Source organism: Eptesicus fuscus, chromosome 6 (assembly GCF_027574615.1).
Source record: "Eptesicus fuscus isolate TK198812 chromosome 6, DD_ASM_mEF_20220401, whole genome shotgun sequence".
Lineage (NCBI taxonomy): Eukaryota > Metazoa > Chordata > Mammalia > Chiroptera > Vespertilionidae > Eptesicus > Eptesicus fuscus.
In genome coordinates this window covers 25,124,601-25,146,312 of record NC_072478.1, presented here as the reverse complement: position 1 = coordinate 25,146,312, position 21,712 = coordinate 25,124,601, and the positions used below count along the sequence as shown (strand labels likewise).

Below are 21,712 nucleotides of genomic sequence, written 5' to 3'. Positions count from 1 at the left end.
TGGAGCGGAGAGCTGGTACTGTAAAGCTAAGAGCTCACAGAGAGCTCAGATATAGCTACCATGTTAACCAGCCAGTGAGCTGGGTAGGGGAGACAGGAGAAGCTGCTAAGCCAGAGAGCTCAAGTGCCACTACAGTGTAAGGCAGTGAGTCTAGAGGCAGCATGCAGCTGCTCAGATAACAACTGGGTACAAAGACTGATGCTGCTTTATGGGAAAGATACGTATTTACCAGCCGGTGTCCGGCTGCCTGCCTTTATGGACTTTGCTGTGAGGACTGTTCTTGTCTGATGGCTGTGTGGCCACTGGCTTCTGCATTAAAGACTCATTCTTATTTACCCACAACCTCTCATGGCTTCTCTGTCTGCCCCGCCACCGAGAATTGATCTGTGTCTCTGATACTTGGTAATGGAGGAACTTGGACTAAGTTCCCAACAGTTAGTACAGTAGGCAGGGTTCAAGAAGGAATCTGCTGTGTGCTTGGCGTAGTCGAATGGGAGAATTTAGAAGAATATACATGGACCCAAAGCCAGTCAGACCAGCAGTGCTGAGCAGTGCTCCTGCTGTCTCTGACACTCCTGCCCCGGAGTCTTTCCACCTTTGCTCACCTCTCAAATTGGGCTTATGCTGCCAACTTCTGACGAGAAGTAATCAGTTATTTGCATTTCTCATTTGAGTCTTGCAACAACTTTAGGATGTGGCCCTTTTATACAAAAGGAGAAACAGGTGGTAGGCAATTTACTGGAGATGTCAGTCTCTCGGTAGAGTTAGGGTTAGAACTTTTGTTAGGAGGTGGATTTCTCTTTGTGCCCCATTAATGCTCACACCACCTAGATAAACGTCTTTACCTGGAAGCTGTGCCTCCTAAATTTCTGGCTCGGGTTTTATAAAAGAGGACCATGAGATGCTAACCCCGACTTTTCTGAGTCCCGGCATGACCTCTCTCAAGTTGACCCAGGGGCATGAAAAACATTTATGGCAAAGTGATCAGGTTCTGGGTTACCTGTCAGGGTAGAACTCACCATTCCCTGATGGATCAATGGGACAAACAAAAGAGTCGAGGGTGTTGCCCAGGTTTACAAGTGGAAAGTTAAGGTTCCTGTTATTTGAGTTTGAGAAGGTGGAGTCTGGAGTTGGATGTGTGACATTTTAAAGTGTTTATAAAATATCCAAGTGGAGAATGTCTCATTCCGTTTGGAATTCAGGTTAGAGGTGTTGGGCTGCAGGTGGACATTTGAGTCTTAAGTGTATATGTTGTATTTAAAGCGGTGAGACTCCTTGCGAGTATAGAGAGAACAATGATAAGAAGCTTGAAAAGTGAGACCCAAGGCTCTCAAACAATTAGCAGTTGGGGACAGGTGCTCAACCATCAGAATCCCCCTGGGCATACCGACCAGCATGCCTGCCTAAGCTCAGAACTACATTTCCCAGAAGCCTCTCCGCCCTGTGCTTCCGGGTTAAAGCAGCCAATGAGTCACGCGTGACTTAGAAGGCGGAAGTGAAACGGAAGCCATTATTCTCGGGAGGCGATAGTCGCTTTACACATAGGCTGTAGAGAGCTCCCCTGCGATTTCCTCCAGTTGTTGGTGACCTTCCGCCTCCCTGCGGCAGACTGGACCTTCCGTTTGAATTTCTCGGCCCTTCGGCGGCAGCTTCCGTGACCTCTGCTCCCCCCGATTTTACCCTCAGTAGGGTAAGCCCGGCTTTCCTCCTTTAACCCTTTACTCTCGGCTTTTCTGAGAACACCAGAGGCCTACAAGGCAAGGAGTTATGGGGGACCTGGACCTGGACCTGGGACTGGGAAGCCAGGTAGCCCGGCCAGTAGTGTGTTTTAGTCCCTGTGGAGACGCCAGGACTGAAATTTAGAACCATATTTAGCGACATATTTGGGCGCTGATGACTGGTCAAAAAACAAACAAAAATCCAACACCTGACACCTGGGGGTGGAGACAGAAAAGCCAGGCCCAGTGAGTTCAGGATATTATGGAGGCTCAGGAAATAGAGACTTTGAGGATGAATTACCTTTCTTTTGCTTTTGTGGTCAATTTTCTTTGTGGTTAGTTTTGTCTTAATATTAATACAGGCACGTTGTTTTTGGCAGCATTTGTCTTTAATGCTTTTTATACTCAAACTTTTGGTGCACTTGTCTATTTTTATGTTATTAACTTTAGTTGACTCGCATGTAAATAGCCTATAACTAGATTTGAAAATTCAGTTGGGCATTGTTACTTAACTTGAGAGTTAGTCCATTAATAGTTATTGTGATTATAACACTTTGCATTGATTTTTACCATCTTATTTGGTTCCTTTTATTTATCTTTCTATAGGACATATGCGCAAAAAATGTATGAAAACACATACTGGTACACACAGTTAAAAGGACAGCAATAAAGCACATCCACAAATCAGGCCAAGAAAATATTATGAAACCTCAGAAACCTGTGTGCTCCTGAATTGCATCCTCCTCCAAGATTTTCTTTAGGATTCTACTGTTTATATGCATTTCCCTCAAAATACATTTCCTAATTTTAATAATTTTTTTAATGTACTCACACGCTAAAGTATTTTCATACACATCCTTTTTCCATACTGATGCCACTACACATTCTAATTTAGAGATTTCTAAATATCTTTTGGGTGGAATTTGTACACATACCCATTGTTTTTTAGTACCTTGTGGCTTAAATTTTATTTTTTCAGAAAGTTTTTATTGATTTTGAGAGAGAGAGAAACATCGATTTGTTGTTCTTCGTATTTATGCATTCATTGGTTGTTTCTTATATGTGCCCTGACCAGGGATGGAACCTGAAATCTTGGTGTAACTGACAAAGCTTTAACTAATTGAGCTACCTGGCCAGGGCCTGGAAGCTTTTTTAAGATAGTATTTATTAGGTCAAAGAAGCTCCCTTCTTTCCCTGGTTTAAGAGCTTTTCTTTTTTCTCATGAGCAGCTGTAGCTTTTTACCAGTGATTATTTTTTTCTAGCATCCATCTACTTGGATATCTGTTGATGTATTTCAAAGGGATGCCTGGCTTGTGGTAGGTGCATGGAATGAATGAGTGAATAATATGTTTTTCTTATTTGTCTGATAGAGTGGTGAATTATATCAATGAACACTTCTAATATTACATTAAAGATGCATTGGTAAATAAATTACTTGGAAAGGATACTTATTATTGTATCATTTTTTGGTGATTTTTGTTTGTGATTTGTGTTTTCCTGTCCTATTCAGGTTTATGCCAGCCATATAAACTTTTTTCTAAACCCTGGAGTATTGTGCCTAAGAATAGATTGACTTGTTCCATAAAGGGAGCTGTACCAAGAAAAACCATTTAGGTTTGGAGTTTTCTTTGTGGGAAGTTTTAAAGCTGTTGTTTCAGTTCCTTTAAGGGTCATAGGGCATCTAAATTCTCTATTTTAAATAAAATTTCTTTTTATTCCATCTAAGGTTTAAATTGCATAGTCAAAGTTGTTAATAATGTGCTCATATTTTTAAATGCTTGCTAATCCGTAATGTTATTTTTTTCACACACACACACACACATATATACATACATATACACACACACACACACACACACATATATATATATATACAGTTCTTTTAAAAATATAAATCCTGACAGAATTTGGTCAGTTTTGTTTTCTCAAAGAACTTTTGACTTGATTGAAGCACTTTATAATATATATTTTTTTATTTTATAACTTTCTTCCTTTTACTTTATTTGGGATCTTTCTAATTTCTTTCATTGGGTATCTGCAACATCCCACAGAAGTGCCGTATGTAGTATTAGATTTCAGTTCTAAATATTATGACTTCCTTGACCTATGAATCACTTAGAATTTTCTCTTTTAATTTTCAAACTTTCATTCCTATGACTTGGTTGTTGTCGTCGTCTTTAGTCATAGTTTGCTTAACTTCATTGCACTGGTCAGACTGATGCCATTTACATTGTGCTTGTATGGTTGGATTTTATACTTAGGAAATACTGTTTCATCTTAATCAGACTATGTATAGTTATTGAATTATCTGCCTGAACTATATTAGTGAGAGCTCTGGTGGTGCTTTTTAATTTTTTTCATACTTTTGAGACTGTGTCATAACATGCAGGTATACACAGCATTTTCTTCAGTTATACTTTTCACTGTAATAGCTTGGTTTTCTCTCTGAGCTTTATTGCCTTAATCCATTTTGCCTTGTGTTAATATTTTTAAACCAGCTTAAAAAAAAAAGTGTGTGCCTTATATATTTTTTAATTTTCATTCTTGTTATATCCCTATGTGTTAGATCTTTCTTAGAAACAGCATATAACTGAATTACTTTTATTCCATTTTGAGAATATCTATCTTAGTTGAAGCATTTTCATTTCTTTTTAAATTTTTTAATATATTTTTATTGATTTCAGAGAGAGGAAAAGAGAGGGAGAGAGGGGCCAGGCCAGGGAGAGGGAGAGAGAGATAGAAACATCAATGATAAGGGAGAATAATTGATGGGCTGCCTCCTGCACACCCCCTACTGGGGAAGGAGCCTGCAACCTGGGCATGTGCCTTGACCGGAAATCAAACCGTCACCTCCTGGTTCGTGGGAATCACTGAGCCACACCCTCCAGGCTGAAGCATTTAGTCCATTAACATTTTATGTGTTAATATATTTGGTTGTTGAATTTGCCTTATCTTTTTCCATTTATTTTTTTCTTGCTTCCTTTGATTTGAGTATTTTTTATTCTACTTTTTTCTTTGAACGTTTTGAATTTATTTTACATACATATTTACTCTGAAGACATTGGCCTTAGAAGGGAGAGCAGATATCTCTTGTTTGTAATAGGAGAGGAGAAGATAATAGATTAGTTGTAGGAGGAATTTTTGTATAACTAGAGACCAGAAAGTAAGAAAATTTTCTTTTAACTTTTAAGTATAGATTACAGGAAAATGCACAGATCTTAGGTGATCAGTTTGATTAATTTTTTTGATAGTTGTGTACATGGTGTAACCACTAACTAAAAAAATACATGTAGTTTTTCCTCAGTCTATCCAATACCATCTCATGTTCTCCATCAAGGCAACCACTTTTTTACTATGGACTTAAACAATTTTTTTCATTGACTTAGATAAGTTTTGCCTATTCACGAACATCATGCAATTGGAATCAGAAAATTTCTTGTATCTATCTTCTGTTTGTCAGCATATATTGTGTGTCTCGGTAGTTTCTTTTTATTGCTGAGGAGTATTTCATTGTACATGTCACAGCTTGTTTTTTCTCTCGTTGATGGATATTTACATTGTTTACACCTTTTGGCTATTGTGAATCAGAATGTTTCTTGGGTAAATATCTAGATGTGGAATTACTTGGCCAAATAGTAGGTCTACTATTTAAGAAACTGGCAAATTGTTTACCAAAATGTTTGAACCATTTCACATTTCCACCATCATTATATGAGAATTAGAGGCCTGGTGCACGAAATTTGTGCACAGGTAGGGTCCCTAGGCCAGACCAGTGATCAGAGCTGATCTGTGGGGCGATTGGCAGGGTGATCGGAGGACCCTGCTGGCACCTGCCTTGGCCGGCCTGGCACCACCCGCTCGCCAGTCCTACCCTCCCTCCCCCTGCTGCTGCCGCCGCTGGTTGCCTTCCTCTGCGGGGCGACCAGAGGGGCGATTGGGGACCCCTGCTCACACCTGCCTTGGCTGAGGGCAGCTCCTGCGTTGAGTGTCTGGCCTCTGGTGGTCAGTGCACTTCATAGTGACTGGTTGTTCTGCCGGTCGTTCCACCATTCCGTCGATTTGCATATTAGGCTTTTATTATATAGGATAGGGTGTATGCCACATCCTTGGGAACATTTAAAATGCTGATAGTCTTTTATTTTGGCAACTCTGGTGGGTTGAAATGCTATATCATTAGTTTTAACTTTCATTTATCTCATAACAAATGATGCTGAGTACCTTTTGTCATGTTTATCTTATTTGTCATTACATTTCATGAAGTGTCTTAGTTCTGGCTTTTTATTTGTTTTGTAGGAGTGCTTTAATCTGAATATGAAATTTTTGTCATCACCATACATAGTTTCAAGATCCACTCTTCTAACTACTTTCAAGTATGCAATACAGTATTATTAACTACTAGAGGCCCGGTGCATGAAAATCGTGCACTGGGGGCGGGGGGGGGGTAGTTGTCTCTCAGCCGGGTCTGTGCCCTCTTGTAGTCCGGGAGCCCTGAGGGGATTTCTGACATCCTTAACACTGCCACAGAGGCGGGAGAGGCTTCCGCCGCTGCACTCACCAGCCGTGAGCCCGGCTTCTGCTGAGTGGTGCCCCCTGGTGGTCAGTGCGCATCATAGCGATTGGTCATTCTGCCATTTGATTTGCATATTAGCCTTTTATTATATAGGATAGTCACCATGCTATATATACATCACATGACTTATTTTATAACTGGAAACTTGTACTCCTTTCCCTCCCTCTTTTTGTTGTTGTTAATTCTCACCCAAAGATTTTTTTTTTTATTGATTTCTAGGCAGATGTGGGGGCGGGGGGGAAGAGAGAGAGAGAAACATGATGAGAGAGAGACTCGTGGATTGGTTGCCTCCCTCAGGCCCCCTGACCTCTTTTACCCATTTTACCCACCACAACTTCCTGAGGCAACTACCAGTCAGTTCTCCATATTCGTGACCTTAGTTTTTGTTTTGTTTTGCTTTTTTTACGTTTCTATATATAAGTGAGAATTTTTTTGTCAGACTTATTTCACTTAGCATGATATCCTCAAGGTTCATCTATATCACAAATGACAAGATTTTTTTAATAGCTGAATAATATTCCATTATGTGTGTGTGTGTGTGTGTGTGTGTGTGTATTTACTTCACATTTTCCTTGTCCATTCATTCATCAATAGACATTTAAGTTGTTTCCATGCCTTGGCCATTTTAAATAATGCTGTAATGAGCATGGAGTTGGAGATATCTTTTCAAATTAGTGTTTCCACTTTTAGATAAATACCCAGAAGTGGGATTGCTGGATCACATGGTAGTTCTATTTTTAATATTTTGAGGAAATTCCATACTGTTTTCCATAGTGGCTGTACCAATTTACATTCCCACCAAACAGCACAAGGGTTCCATTTTCCCTATATCCTGGATAACACTTGCTGTCTCTTGTATTTTTTATAATAGTCATTCTAATAGGTGTAAGGTTTTGATTAGCATTTCCTGGATGATTGGTGATGTTAAGCACCTTTTCATGTGCCTTCTGGCCATTTGTATGTCTTTGGAAAAATATCTGGTTAGGTCCTCTGCCCATTTTTATTTGGATTGTTTGTTTTTTTGCTATTGAGTTGTATGAGTTCTTTACATGTTTTGAATATAAACCCCTTGTCAGATAAATGACTTGCAAATATTTTCTCCCATTCAGTAGGTTGCCTTTTCATTTTGTTGATGGTTTCCCTTGCTGTACAGAAACTTTGTAGTTGTTTTTTGTTTGTTTATTTTCTTTGTTTTATCTTCTCCCAAGGATATATTTTTAGGTAGTGGAAAGTAGTGATAGAAACATCAGTCTGTTACCACCCATATGCACCCTGACTGAGGATTGAACCCGCAACCTAGGTATGTGCCCTGACAAAATCAAACCCACAATCTTTTGGTGTATAGGATGACATTCCAATCAACTGAGCCACAGGCCAGGGCAACCTTTTTTGTTTTTTTTTTAAAGAAAAATTTAAAAAATATATATTTTTGTTGATTTCAGCGAGGAAGGGAGAGGGAGAGAGAGATATAGAAACATCATTGAGAGAGAATCATTGATTGGCTGTCTCCTGCACACCCCCTACTGGAGATTGAGCCCGCAACCTGGTCATGTACCCTTGACTGGAATCAAACCCTGGACCTTTCCATCTGCAGGCCGAAGTTCTACCCACTTAACCAAATCAGCTAGGGCAGTGGTCAGCAAACTCATTAGTCAACAGAGCCAAATATCAATAGTACAACGATTGAAATTTCTTTTGAGAGCCGAAAACCGACTTCTGCGCATGGGCCACGAAGTTTCGCGTGGTGCGTGCGCACCCGCACGTGGTATTTTGTGGAAGAGCCACCCTCAAGGGGCCAAAGAGCCACATGTGGCTCGTGAGCCGCAGTTTGCCGACCACTGAGCTAGGGCAGGGCGAGCTTTTTTATTTGATGTAGTCCCACTTGTTCATTTTTGCTTGCTTTTGGTGTCAAATCCAAGAAAATCATTGACAAGACTTTTGCCAAGGAGCTTACTGCCTGTTTTCTTCTGGAACTTTTACGGTTTCAGGTCTTACGTTCAAGTGTTTAGTCTGTTTTGAGTTAATTTTTGTGTACAGTGTAAGATAATGGTCCAGTTTCATTCTTTAGCACATGGCTGCCCAGTTTTCCCAACAGCATTTTCTGACTGTCCTTTCCCATGGTATATTCTTGCCTACTTTGTCTTAAAATTAGTTGAGCATGTATGTGTGGATTTATTTCTGGGCTCTCAATTGTTTCATTGATCTGTCTGTTTTTATGTCAGCTTATTCATTTTTTAAATAATGTTATTTGATGATTAAAATTTTTTAAATTTGGTAGAGTTCAGCTTATTGCTTTTTTTTTAGTCTAGTTCTATTTGTGTCTAGTCTAAAATATTGTTATGTAACTCAAGGGTCATTAAAATAGTCTCTGTGGATTTTATTTTCTGGTGTCTAATTCATCTTAAACAGTTTTTTTTAATTCAAATTTTTGTGTATGTAGTGATAATATAAGTCAAAGTTTCTTTTTTCCATTGAGTCTTTCAACACCATTTATTAAAAAGATAGCTGTCCTGTTTTGCTCTGTTAAGTCAATAATCCTATATAATAAAAGGGTAATATGGAAATCTACCAAACAGTGGAATGACCGGTTGCTGTGACGCACACTGACCACCATGGGGCAGATGCTCAACACAGGGGCTGCCCCCTGGTGGTCAGTGTGCTCCCACAGGGGGAGCGCTGCCAGCCACAAGCCAGGTTGATGGTGGGCGAACGCAGCGGTGGTGGCGGGAGCCTTTCCTGCCTCCACGGCAGCGCTAAGTATGTCCAACTGCAGCTTAGGCCCGCTCCCAGCCTAAGCTGTCAGTTGGACATCCCCCGAGGGCTCCTGGACAGGTAAAGGTCACAGGCTGGGCTGAGGGCCGCCCCCCACCAGTGCATGAATGTCATGCACCAGGCCTCTAGTATTGTAATAACTGTGTATGGTGTTAGATGGGTACTAGACTTATAATGGTGATCACTTTGTAAGTTACATAAATGTTTGATCACAATGTTGTACCCCTGACACTAATACAATATTACATCCTATATAATAAAGAGGTGATATGCAAATTGACCATCACTCCAGCACACAAGATGGCCGCCCCCATGTGGACACAAGATGGCTGCCACAAGATGGCCAGCAGGGGAGGACAGTTGCAGGAGATCAGGCCAGCAGGGGAGAGCAGTTGGAAGGGACCAGGCCTGCAAGGGAGGGGAGTTGGGGGTGACCAGGCCGGCAGAGAAGGGAAGTTGGGGGCAACCAGGCCTGCAGGGGAGGGCAGTTAGGGGTGACCAGGCCAGCAGGGAAGGGCAGTTAGGGGCAATTGGGCCAGCAGGGAAGGCAGTTAGGGGCAACCAGGCTGGCAGGGGAGGGATGTTAGGGGTGACTGGACCAGCAGGGAGGGTAGTTGGGGGTGACCAGGACTGCAGGGGAGGGCAGTTAGGGGCGACCAGGCTGGCAAGGGAGGGCAGTTAGGGGTGATCAGGCCAGCAGGGGAGGGCAATTAGGGGAAACCAGACCGGCAGGGGAGCAGTTAGGCGTTGATCAGGCTGGCAGGCAGAAGCAGTTAGGGGCAATCAGGCAGGCAGACAGGCAAGCGGTTGGGAGCCAGCAGTGAGAGGGATGTCCGACTGCCCATTTAGGCCTGATCTGGGCAAGTCAGACATCCCTTGAGAGGTCCCAGATTGGAGAGAGTGCAGGCTGGGCTGAGGGACATGAGAGACACTCCCCCTCCCCCCCCCCCCCCCCCCGCCACGTGAACAAATTTCATGCATTGGGCCTCTAGTGTCAAGTATAATTTTAAAATGAATTTTTTAAAAAGACGGCTTTTCTACCCAGCCAGTGTTGCTCAGTGGTTGAGTATCGACCTGTGAACCCAGAGGTCATGGTTCAATTCCTGGTTGGTCAGGGCACATGCCTGGGTTGCTGGTTCAATCCCCATAGGGGGTGTGCAGGAGGCAACTGATCCATGATTCTCTCTTTTCACTGATGTTTCTCTCTCTCCCTCTCCTTTCCTCACTCTGAAATCAATAAAAACATATATATATATATATATATATATATATATATATATATATATATTTTTTTTTTTTTTTTTAAAAAGACTGCTCCTCTTATCGAATTGCTTTGTTCTTTTATCGAAAATTATTTGACCCTGCACTTGTATTTCTATTTCTAACTCTCTTCTGTCCTATAGACCAATTTATCTATACTTATTTCAATAACGCTTCATTACTGGTGAAGTTCATAGTATGAATCATTCAAGTTTGTTTTTCTTAATATTGTTCTGGCTCTTCTAGATCCTTTGCATTTTAATACACATTTTAGATTTGGCTTGTCAATTTCTAGAAAAAAGCCTGTAGAGGTTTTGCTAGGAACTGTATTCTATCTGCAGGTGAATTAGGATAGCATGAATACTCTAATAATGGCTCTTGTATTCCATGAAAGTGATATTCTTCCCCACTTATTTAGATCTTTAACTTCTTTCGTCAGTGTTTTCAATTTTTTATTGTAAAGGTCATACACAGATTTTGATTTATTACTAGATACTTTGCTTTCTGCTATCATATATGGAATTGCTTTTTGTTTCATTTTCTAGTCCTTGCTGAGGTCCATTTTCCTGGTTGTGATTACTATGAAAGGAACATAAGATTATTTGCTGAAAGAGGATAATGGTAAGACAGTTCTTTTTTTTGTTTTGTTTAGTTGTGTTTTTTTGTTTGTTTGTTTGTTTTTTTCAGAAAAACTGTTGAGATTTTTACCTGGTTATGGGGATATTGGACGATTGGATTGCCTAGTGTGCTTTCCTTTAGTGTAGATGTTCCTTTAGGGTTAACGACTTTGAGTTTTGAAGGTGACCAGGTGTGTGTGGACTAATCTTCCCAACTATCTTTATAGAGAGGAGGTAGATGGTTGGAATCATCCAGGGCTGGTCTTTTGCTCATTCAGGGTTATAATAGGAAGAAGAATTGGACAGATTGTAGAAGTGATGGATTGTGATGAATCTTGGCTTGATAGGTGGAGCAGTGAGAAGAGGAATTTGCTGTGAGGGAGCAAGATTGTAGAAGCCTGAGTGGTTTGGAATCCTCTATAAAGTGAAAGAGTTCATGCAAGAAGAATGTTGTGTAGAAGTGCAGATTTCTGAAGCATTGTTTGTGAGATAAAGTTGGCAACTAGAGATGACAAGGCCTGTGCGTTGGCCTACATTGTGTATGTTGATGTGGAGTCGGGGGGCCAAATAGCATTGGAGATTGGAACATGTAGTCCTAGATAGGCCATCCTCATGGATACTTGAATGATCCTAAACCATGGCATGTATCAAAGTTGAAGAACAGAAGTCTGGGGCACAAATATTTAATGAGCGAGGGAGTTTAACAGAGTTGCTGACACAATACTTTGGAGTCAGGGTTGTCCACCGCATTGCCTGGAGGTTTTGCCTAAGCAAGGGAAAGGCTTAGGATCAGACAGAATTTGCTGTTCAAAAGGAGAAATACTGGAAAGCAGAAGTCAGATTGTCCCGTTAGCAGGAGAGATAGAACGCCTTGACTTCTCCTAGTAATCTTTTTCTCATTTACTACAGATGCCTGCTCAAAGAGTCCCATAAGAACAAGAGAATAGCTTTCTGATACTAGTGCCCTGTTGTTCAGGCAAATTTATATCGTTCTCATAGGATGGCAGCTCTTGATCTCTCTCCCACATGTGGTAAGTTCTAGGGGTGAAGAATGCTCTCAGAATTCAAGCTTAAGTGGCTACTGCCACTTCCCAAGGACAGAGGGAGGGTTGCCAGGAGAGGATAAATCAACTGGAAAGTAGTGGGAGCAAAGTCCTGGGGAGAGCCCCTTGAGGTGACTGTCTGATTTAGGCAAGCTCTTTGTGAGTTTGGGTGAGAGAGGCGAGTGTGTATAATTGGTGTGAAAAGAAAAACACAGTATGGGTAGTAACCCTGAACTACCTCATTTATTATTTTGATAAATCTGAGCAAAGTTCTATCTCTTAGAGATTTAATTTCTTCTCTCATAAATTGAGAAAACATAATACTTTTGTTATAGGTATATTGGCCCACCTCCCTTTTTCCTGTCCTTGAGTAGAGCAGGGCTGCTCTGGATTCTTACTGAATGTGGTGGTGGTGGTGGTGTGTGTGTATTTTGATTGGGAATGTGCACTACACACTTATAGTTTAGTAGTTTGTGAGTGTTAAGCAAGCTTTTATTCTCATGCATTGTGTCTTCTCTAGCTATATCCATCCAGGAACCTGCCCATATCCAGGAGTCAGAAATTCCTCTTGCTTCAAAAGACCATTCTTGTCACCAGAATGTGGACCTGTTTGCATGTAATGGCCTGGAGCCTCATATGCCAACTAATGTTGTTTCCCAGGTACACCAATATCTCTGGGCCCCTGAAGGGGGGAGAGGCACTTCCTAGGACACCCCCAGTATCACATAATGAAATTCTTTTAGATTTTTATTCTGGTTAATTGATGCCTGATCAGGGATCAAGAGAAAAGAGCCAAATAATGTTTCAAGGCTGTCACGGTATCAAAGTTGTTAGGGAAAATGACTTACATACCAAATGTTTCTCAATAATATAGTTCAAGTGCTCAGGCCAGGCTAAAAGTGGAGAGAGATTTTGATCCCATGTCAGAGTTGCATTTGAAGCAGTGAGACAAGATAAGATCATCTCATAAGGAAAACAGAACAGCTGTTGACTGGCTTCTGGAATAAATTTTGAGACACCAGAACCCCAAACTGGAAATTCTATGATTTGAGTCTTTCATATTCAGTCTTCAGCCTCTACCATCTTTGAACACAAGCTGTTTCTCACTGACCCCAAATGTGGTGTTTCAGGACTCAGTGACTTTCCAGGATGTTGCAGTGGACTTTACTGAGAAGGAGTGGCCCTTATTGGATTCTTCTCAGAGAAAACTATACAAAGATGTGATGCTGGAGAACTATAGCAACCTGGCCTCAGTGGGTAAGACTGGCATCATTTCTTCATTTATTAATCAAATAATTTTATTTTAAGTAGTTGGCTGTAACCTAGGAGCAGGGTGGGGATTTGGAACACAATTGTTACCTGGTGCCTACCCTCTTGGTGTCTCCCATGGATATTGAGATCTGTTTATTGCATTGACCTTGGAGGTTGTCAAATGTGTCTGAGCTTGGGCATAGGTTTCTGAATTAAGAAATCCTTACCTTCTGAGTTAAGAAATCTTTTGAAGGGCAAAACATGTGGGTATTTGTGGTTTTGTTTTTTATGACAGCCTTTAACTGTGTCCCTTAGAAATTTGTCACCATCATTTTACTGCTCCTAAGTCAGTCTTGTCCATCTTCAGAACTCCAACTTCAGAACATGTGTCCTCTGCACAGTTCTCCCTCAACATGTATCTTTCCCCATGAGTAGGGTGTCAGGTGGGGAAACCCAGCCTCATCTTCCACTTGGAGCAAGAAGAGGAGCTGAGAACAGAGGAGAGGGGACTTCCCCAAGGCACATGTCCCGGTAAGGACCTGTAATCATAAGTGCTTCATATTAGTGGTTATTCTCAGTGTTTGGGGTGGAGGGAGATCCATTAGGAAATGTCACCCAGGGATATATAATATGCTCATTCCTTTCACTGCTCCTCCATTCTCTGACAGATTCTTTGGTTTCATTATCCTTTCACCTTTAAATTTGACATGTCCACACGGAACTTTTTTCTGTCCTTTTAAATTCAACATTCCTGATTATATTTTTTCTTTCATTAATGTTGGTCTTTGAAGAATGACTTCTTAGTGTGCTCACATGAATGTCTACCCCTTATCATTGCCAAATATCACACAGTCAAATATTCCAGTCATTTTTACTCATGCATTCTTCCTTTTCACCTCATCTTTCCTTTTTAGGATTAGTATTTTTTTAAAAATTACCTATTTTTGTCACCAGCATTCTACCATTTTCTTTTATCAGCAGATTTATTTATTTCCAATTTGTTTCAGATTGGGAGATTCCTTCTAAAATCAAGTGGTCTATTCTCATGGAAAATATTTTGGGGAATGAAACACCTAGTGGTGTGACAATGGTAAGATTTTTGGGGGGATAATTCTGGATCTTCTATATTAGGAGATGAGTGGGGCGGCTTAAGTTAGAAAAGGAGCTCAAGAACTAGGCAGGTGGCATTCCCCAAGAGGAAGCAGTGTTAGAGACACTAATATTACCAATTACTAACCCAAAACTTTCCACTTAGAGTTCTGATGAGTAAATATTTTTATAGCTATGTCTTAGATAATTGAGTGTTAAGAGCTCAATTCAGATTTAAACAGTTAAAGTCTATTTTGTAAAAAGCTTTGTTATAGTTACACACATGGTACCTTAGGGCATACATAACATTCACCTATTCTACTTGATAGAACCTACAGCGGCAGGAGTAGTACTTTTACATCTATAATCATAATGATGACATCTATAGTCATAATGATGTGCTTTAATTTATGTCAGTTTATATGGGGATAATTCTTGGGAATGAAATGAATACTGGAAATGCCTTAGCACTCATCTTTAAATCAACAGGAAAGAACTCATCTTGGAGAGAAATCTACTGAATATGCTCACCTGTTTGAAGTCTTCAGTATGGGTACTCATATTACTCAGCAAATGGGAAGACATACTAGTAAGAGGCCCTATCACCGCCGAGACTATGGGGTGGTTTTTAAGAACAGGCCACATCTAACACAACATATGAGCATTTACAATGGGAGAAAAATGCATGAATGTCATCAGTGTCAAAAAGCCTTCACCACAAGTGCTTCTCTTACACGGCACAGGAGAATACACACTGGGGAGAAACCCTATGAATGCAGTATCTGTGGGAAAGCTTTCAATGATCCCTCAGCGCTTAGGAGTCATGCAAGAACTCACCTCACAGAGAAGCCCTTTGATTGCAGTCAATGTGGAAATGCATTCCGAACCCTCTCCTCCCTAAAGATACACATGAGAGTTCACACTGGGGAGAGACCTTACAAGTGTGATGAATGTGGGAAGGCATATGGCAGGAGCTGCCACCTCATTGCACACAAAAGAACACACACTGGAGAGAGACCCTATGAATGTCAAGACTGTGGGAAAGCTTTCCAGCATCCGTCACATCTCAAAGAGCATGTCAGGAATCACACTGGGGAGAAACCCTATGAATGCACACAGTGTGGAAAAGCCTTTCGATGGAAGTCTAACTTTAATTTGCACAAGAAGAACCACATGGTAGAGAAAACATATGAATGTAAAGAATGCGGGAAAGCCTTTGGTGATCTCTTATCACGGAGAAAACACATGCGAATTCATATTGTAAAGAAACCCGTTGAATGTAGACAGTGTGGGAAAACATTCAGAAACCAGTCCATCCTTAAGACACACATGAATTCTCACACTGGAGAGAAACCATACGGGTGTGATCTGTGTGGGAAAGCCTTCAGCGCCAGCTCAAACCTAACAGCACACAGGAAAATACACACTCAAGAGAGACGCTATGAATGTGCTGCCTGTGGGAAAGTCTTTGGTGATTATTTATCCCGGAGGAGGCACATGAGCATTCATCTTGTAAAGAAACATGTTGAATGTAGACAGTGTGGGAAAGCCTTCAGAAACCAGTCAACTCTTAAGACACACATGAGAAGTCACACAGGAGAGAAGCCGTACGAGTGTGATCACTGTGGGAAAGCCTTCAGCATAGGCTCAAACCTTAATGTTCACAGGAGGATACACACTGGGGAGAAGCCCTATGAATGCTTGGCTTGTGGGAAAGCCTTCAGTGATCATTCATCTCTTCGGAGTCATGTTAAAACTCACCGGGGAGAAAAACTCATAGTGTCATCAGTGTGGAAGAGGCTCCAATGATACACCTTCTTTAAGAAACACAAGAGCTCAGACTGGAAGGAAACCTTGTAAGTTTCAGGAAGGCAGGAAAGCCTTTATTAACTCATCTTACTGAGCACAAGGGAATACATGTAACTGGAGAAAGCCAGTTTGTGTAATGACTGAAATGAGTTTTTTTCTCATCTCTCAGAATTGACGCTGAGGGAGAAAATGTGTCTCTATGTTGTGGAAAAGCCATCAGTGTACATTTAGGTCTTAACAAATGTGACAGCTTAGGAAGAGAAACCCTAGCCTGATACTTAATGTTGAAATTACTGTTGTACCACCTGACACCTTCTGAGCATACGAGTCAAGTAAGCACTCTAGGGAAACATGGAAAAATCAGTAATGGGTCAGGAAACTACAGCCAGCTGTCTATTTATGTACGGTTCTCAAGCTAAGAATAGTTTACATTTTTAAGGAAGAAAAATATGTGACAGAGACTGTGTGGCCCACAAAGTCTAAAATACTCATTGTCTGGCCCTTTACAGAAAAATAATTGCCAATTCCTGTTGCAGAGCCGTGGTTATTACCAGGGAGTGGATATGCTCCCCAGGAGACATTTGGCAATTTCTGGAAACATTTTTGGTTGTTAAAACTGGGGAAGGCATTACCTTCATATAGTTGGAAGACATCAAGGATGTTGCTAAATAGAGTACAATGCAGAGGAGCCCCCCAGAACAAAGATTTATATGCCCCAAAAGGTTAATATTGCCATGGTTGAGAAACCTTGTCCTAGAAGAGCTCCTCGATTTTTATGAAACTTGAGTACTCTAGTACTCACAGTAGGTGAATTTCTATTTAAAACTTCAAAAGTATAACCAATGTAATTCAAGAAATGCAAGAACCCACACTGCAGGCAATCCCTATGTGGAAATTATTTCAGCCACAGCCCCCTCACTTTGCTTATGGGGTGTGATAATTCATTCACACCCCAAAGGAATTTTCTAGTGAGTGTGAAATTGCATTTGATGTATTTCATCATGAAAATAGACACTAGCTCATAAATATTTAATCTTTAAGGTTATGCTCTAAATTACCCTTACACACATCACAATATGTTTGTATGTAGTATTTTAATTATAATTTCATTCTTAAGAATGTGTTAACTTCCTTTTGAATTATTTACTTGACCAATAGACTCTGTAGAATCTATGTACTGTGAACCATTGATATTTTTAGTGCCTGTTTGTTTGAGTATCTAAATCAAATGCATTGTGATCAGACTATGATGTCTTCATCAGATGAGTCCTTTGGGATGTTACAGCCAACAGTGGTATATACTTCTAGTTGCTCCTCTAATATCTCATCTTCCATGTCAAGAAAACTCAATTTTTGTCAGATTAGTAAGGTGTACTATTTTTAAAATCTCTTACAAGTTTCCTTACAATTCATACAGTCCATGTTCCACAGCCTGTCTATTATCAAATAAGCAGATGTTACTATACGGGCTTTGAGAAGACTCCTGAAAAAAGGGCCATTCTTACCTCGATTATTCTCCACTTGTTTTTTTTTATTTTTGTTCTTCCCCCCACTTCTCACCTAGTAAGGAGATCCAGTACCTAGTGTTAAAAGATCCATCTTGTGACCATGAGGATGCACAGGCTAAGAAAATTCACAAAGGATTCTGGCCTCCCCAGGGGCTTCTTTAGGTGTCTATACTAGCCCTAAATTTACTTCCAGACTTCCTATTACAAGGAAAAATAAAACTGATGATTGGTTTAAGCTGCTTTGGATATTCTTTCTTTTTTTTTTTCCTATTAGTTTTTTTATTGGCAGAGGGAGGGTTCTGCCTCATCAAGCTGGATGCTGTTTAACCCATTCACCTGTGACAGAGACTGTGTGTGGCCCATAAGTGAGTTTTTATAACTGCTACACATGTGGGTATAATCTGTTTATGCTTTTAACTGTTGGATATGAACTTTTAACTTCTTCAAGCCAAGTTTTAAAATTGCATTTCATATCTTTGATCTATTTAAACATCTATTTTCCTTTATTCTTGTATTGAAGAACTGTATTTGTTTTCACAGAAGTGCTAAGTGGACATCTACTTTATTCAGTTTCTTCTTAAGGTGAAGAAAACTCTTTGTAAATGTCCTAGAGAAATATAGTAGCTTTCTGTTCACACTTTGCAAGTAAAAAGGGTGGATCGTTCCACTACTGACATATTAAAAAAAAAAAAAAAGTGCTGAGAAGCAGGTGCCATCAATTTCTTTTGCACGTGGAGAATTTGAGGCAAGGAAGTTTAGGTGACTTGTCTGAGGCCAACCTGTTAGCAGGCAGTAATGCTTGTATTTAAACTCTGGTGCCGGATTCCAGAGTCTATATTACTATCTCAGGCCTTGTTCTATGCCCCAGGTCTGTAGTGAATCAAGATATTTGCCTTCAGGTTGCTTACATTCTACTTGGGGTCGAGGCACCTGGTAAATGAGTAAATATATCTCTGATGGTGGTCAGTGCATGGAGGAAAAATTAAGCATGTGATAACGAGAATGTGGGATTCAGTGGCGTTGTGGTGTGTGTAAGGAAAACCTTTTGTGTAAGGTGATGTTTGCACAAATGTAAATGAGCTGTAAGTGTGGGCTGTATTGTAAGGTGGGGAGGAGCACCTGCAACAAAAGTTCAAAGGCCATGAAAAATTTTGTGCTTGGGACAAAGGGGCCAGTGTGACTGGAGTGGATCAAACTTGTGAGTTGCTAAAGATGATGAGGTCAGAGCTAGATCAGGGTCCTGATCATGGGGACATCCTGTAGGGTTAACTGGAAGGACTTTGCCTTCATTCTCAATTTGGAGGGCTTAGAATGTGGCAAGTGTCTAACTTATAATTTTAAAAGATCACAGTGGCTTCTGGGTTGATAGGCTAAATAGAGGGACAAGGTACAAACTGTTAGGCCATTGCAGAATTCAAGTTACATATAATGGTGGTCAGATTAGTAGGGGTAGTGGTGGTTTTGAGAGTCACATTAATGACAGTAGCCCTAGTTTCATTTTTAGATTTTGATTCTTTCTATTAGTATACCACAGTTATTTACCTGTTCTGCTGATGTACAGTTAGTTACTGGATGTTTTCACTTTTCTCAGTTATGAGCGATGCTGCTTTTAAGAAATTTTGTCACATGTCTTCTGGAGTATTGGTGAGTTATTCCAGGAGTGTGAAACTGCTGGGCTATAAGGTCTGTGCATGTTCTGTTTATTAGTGTAATGCCAAAGTCATTTCTAAAGTGTATAATGATACTTTGTGTATATGTGGTAACATTTTAAAACAGGTTTTACTAAAATGCAGAAAAAAATTCATACATGTACAACAGCTAAATTATCACATGAACACATCCATACGATCAGGCCAGAAAAAGTACTACCAGCATTCCTGATACTCCTTCTTGCCTCTTTCAAATGACAAACCCTTCCCTACTCTCCGTAGGTGACCAATATTCTGACTGACAATATGGCTTGGGGTTTTTGTTTCTTACCCCTATACAAGTGGAACCATATAGTATATGTTCTTTTGTATCTATCCTTATTTTCCCTAATGTTTTTGTGAAATTGATGCATATTGTTTTGAGTATCTCTAGCTAGTACATTTTATTGTGTTCCATTGTTTTGAATATCCCACATTTTGTTTAAGCAGTTTGTGCTGATGGGCAGACATTTGACTTTTCAGCTTGGGACTGTTCTGAATAATGCTGCTATGAGCATATTTTAATATTTCTGATAGTGCACAAGTGTATGTATTTCTCTTGGGTGTATACCCTGTACTGAAATTGCTGGTTATATAGGATGCATATGTTCACTTTTCATAGATGATGCCAATTTTCCAAAGTGGTTGTGCAAATTTGCTTTCCAAGAAGCTATTTTATTGAATTTCCTGCCTTTTTCTTACTATGAGCCCTATGGTTGGATATATTTTACAAATATTTTCTCCAACTTTGTGGCTTGTCTCTTCAGTATTTTAATTGGTATTTTTTTAATGAAATGAATTAATGTTAATGTCATCTAATCTTTATGGACAGTACTCTTCTGTTCCTGAGTATTTGCCTACCCCAAAGGTAAGAAGCTATTCTACATTTTTTTCTATAAGTCCTCTATTGTTTCAATATGTACGTTTAGATCTACAGTTCACCTACAATTGATTTTTGTGTATTTTTTATCTTTTCCACATTGACCCAGATCATTTATTTTTTTTAAACTATATCTTTACCCCAAGGTTTTGAGATACCACCTTTGTCATATACTGAGTTTTATGTGTTTTTACCCTAATTATGAACTTTATTTTTTTGCCACAGTGTTTAAATTATAAGAAGCTTTGTAATACGTTTTAATGTCTATGTGAACGGGTTTCCCCTCACTGTTTTCCATTTTCAGTCTTTCCCTAGGTATTCTTGCCCTTTTTTATATGCACTTTCCTATCGTCCAACTCCATAAAATTAGCTTGTTGGTACTTTTATTGGCATTGCCTTGGATTTATAAGTTCACTTGGAGAGAACTAACATCTCTATATTGTTAAGTCGTCTTATCCAAGAACAGGGGATGTCTTTTCATTTAAGTCTACTTTTGTGTTTGTCAATAATGTTTAAAAAAAATCTACTTTAGTGTTTGTCAGGATGTTTAAAAATTTTCCTTGTACAAGTTTTCCTTATAACAAATTTTTGTTGTTTCTCTTAATATTTAATTCTTTATTTAAGTGAGATTTTTCTATACCATTATGATTTCATAGTTTCTGTATATGAAAGCTACTGATTTTGTATCTTAATTTTATAACTTGCTACTTGACTGAATTCTTTTACTTTTTAAGTTTTTTTATTGCTTTTTTTTTTTGGAGTTTTCCAGGCATAATACTGTGTCATCTGTAAATTATGATAGCTTCACTTGTTTACCAATTCTTATGCCTCTGATTGTTTTTGTTTGTCTAATTGCATTGGCTAATACCTCTAGTGTAGTGATAAGTAGTAGCAGAAATAGTAGGCATTCTTGCCTTGTTCTAGGGGTAAGGTCCCTTTTGTTTTTCTATTGATTAAGATAATGTTTTAGAGTAAATATTTATTTTATCATATTAGAAGGTACATTATACTCTTGGAAGTTTACCATGAATGGGTGGTGAATTTTGTCAAAGTTTTTCTGATTTATTAATAATAGTATATGATATTAATAAATTTCTCAGCATTGAAAAAGTCTTACATTCTGAATGACTTTCACTTGGTCATGGTGTATTATTTTCTTAATGTGGTTTTGGAATCTGTTTGTTAGTATTTTGTTTAGAATTTGTTGATTTTCATGAATGATAATTGGTCCATAGTTTTCTTTGTCTTTATCTGGTTTAGGTATTTGTATTATACTTGCTTCATCAGAAGATATAGTAATATTTCTTTTTTTCAATGCTCTGGAATAGTTTATACAGCGTTAGTACTCTGTGGTTTTGGAAGATTTGGTAGAACTCACTGTGAAACCATCCTGGTCAAGTGCTTTTCTAGTGGGATATTTCCTTAGTAACTTTATTTCTTTTATGGACATTGCTCTGTTTTAAGCTTTCTAACTTGAATGATGTCAATGTTGGTAATCTGTATTTT

General features: G+C 39.5%; 2 protein-coding genes and 1 non-coding gene across 3 annotated transcripts in view; all 3 read left to right on the top strand.

The window, feature by feature from the left end:
• Positions 1–1,530: 1,530 nt before the first annotated feature.
• ZNF317 (zinc finger protein 317) lies at positions 1,531–17,978 on the top strand. Its single transcript, XM_054717454.1, has 8 exons — positions 1,531–1,690; positions 10,867–10,942; positions 11,848–11,969; positions 12,502–12,641; positions 13,112–13,238; positions 13,668–13,763; positions 14,240–14,322; positions 14,811–17,978. Exons 3-8 carry the CDS (start codon positions 11,939–11,941, stop codon positions 16,128–16,130), a joined length of 1,797 nt encoding a protein of 598 aa, XP_054573429.1. The 5' UTR covers positions 1,531–1,690; positions 10,867–10,942; positions 11,848–11,938; the 3' UTR covers positions 16,131–17,978.
• The window catches only part of LOC103303168 (olfactory receptor 7D2), a 54,564-nt gene continuing 46,058 nt past the window's right edge, over positions 13,207–21,712 (top strand). Inside the window, exon 1 of the mRNA XM_054717455.1 lies at positions 13,207–13,238. The gene's annotated coding sequence lies outside the window, so the exon portion shown is untranslated. The remainder of the gene's footprint in view (positions 13,239–21,712) is intronic.
• On the top strand, positions 18,189–18,317 carry LOC114229194 (small Cajal body-specific RNA 24). Its single transcript, XR_003615283.1, has one exon. It is a non-coding gene; the product is annotated as a small Cajal body-specific RNA 24 (non-coding RNA).

What these genes read in the sequence shown, in the direction of transcription:
- ZNF317 (XM_054717454.1), top strand. Translation starts at nt 11,939, where the DNA reads ATGGCAGCTCTTGATCTCTCTCCCACATGTG. An exon ending in TAGCAACCTGGCCTCAGTGG is followed by an intron (nt 13,239 to 13,667) that starts GTAAGACTGGCA and finishes CCCCATGAGTAG; the next exon opens with GGTGTCAGGTGGGGAAACCC. An exon ending in TCCCCAAGGCACATGTCCCG is followed by an intron (nt 13,764 to 14,239) that starts GTAAGGACCTGT and finishes AATTTGTTTCAG; the next exon opens with ATTGGGAGATTCCTTCTAAA.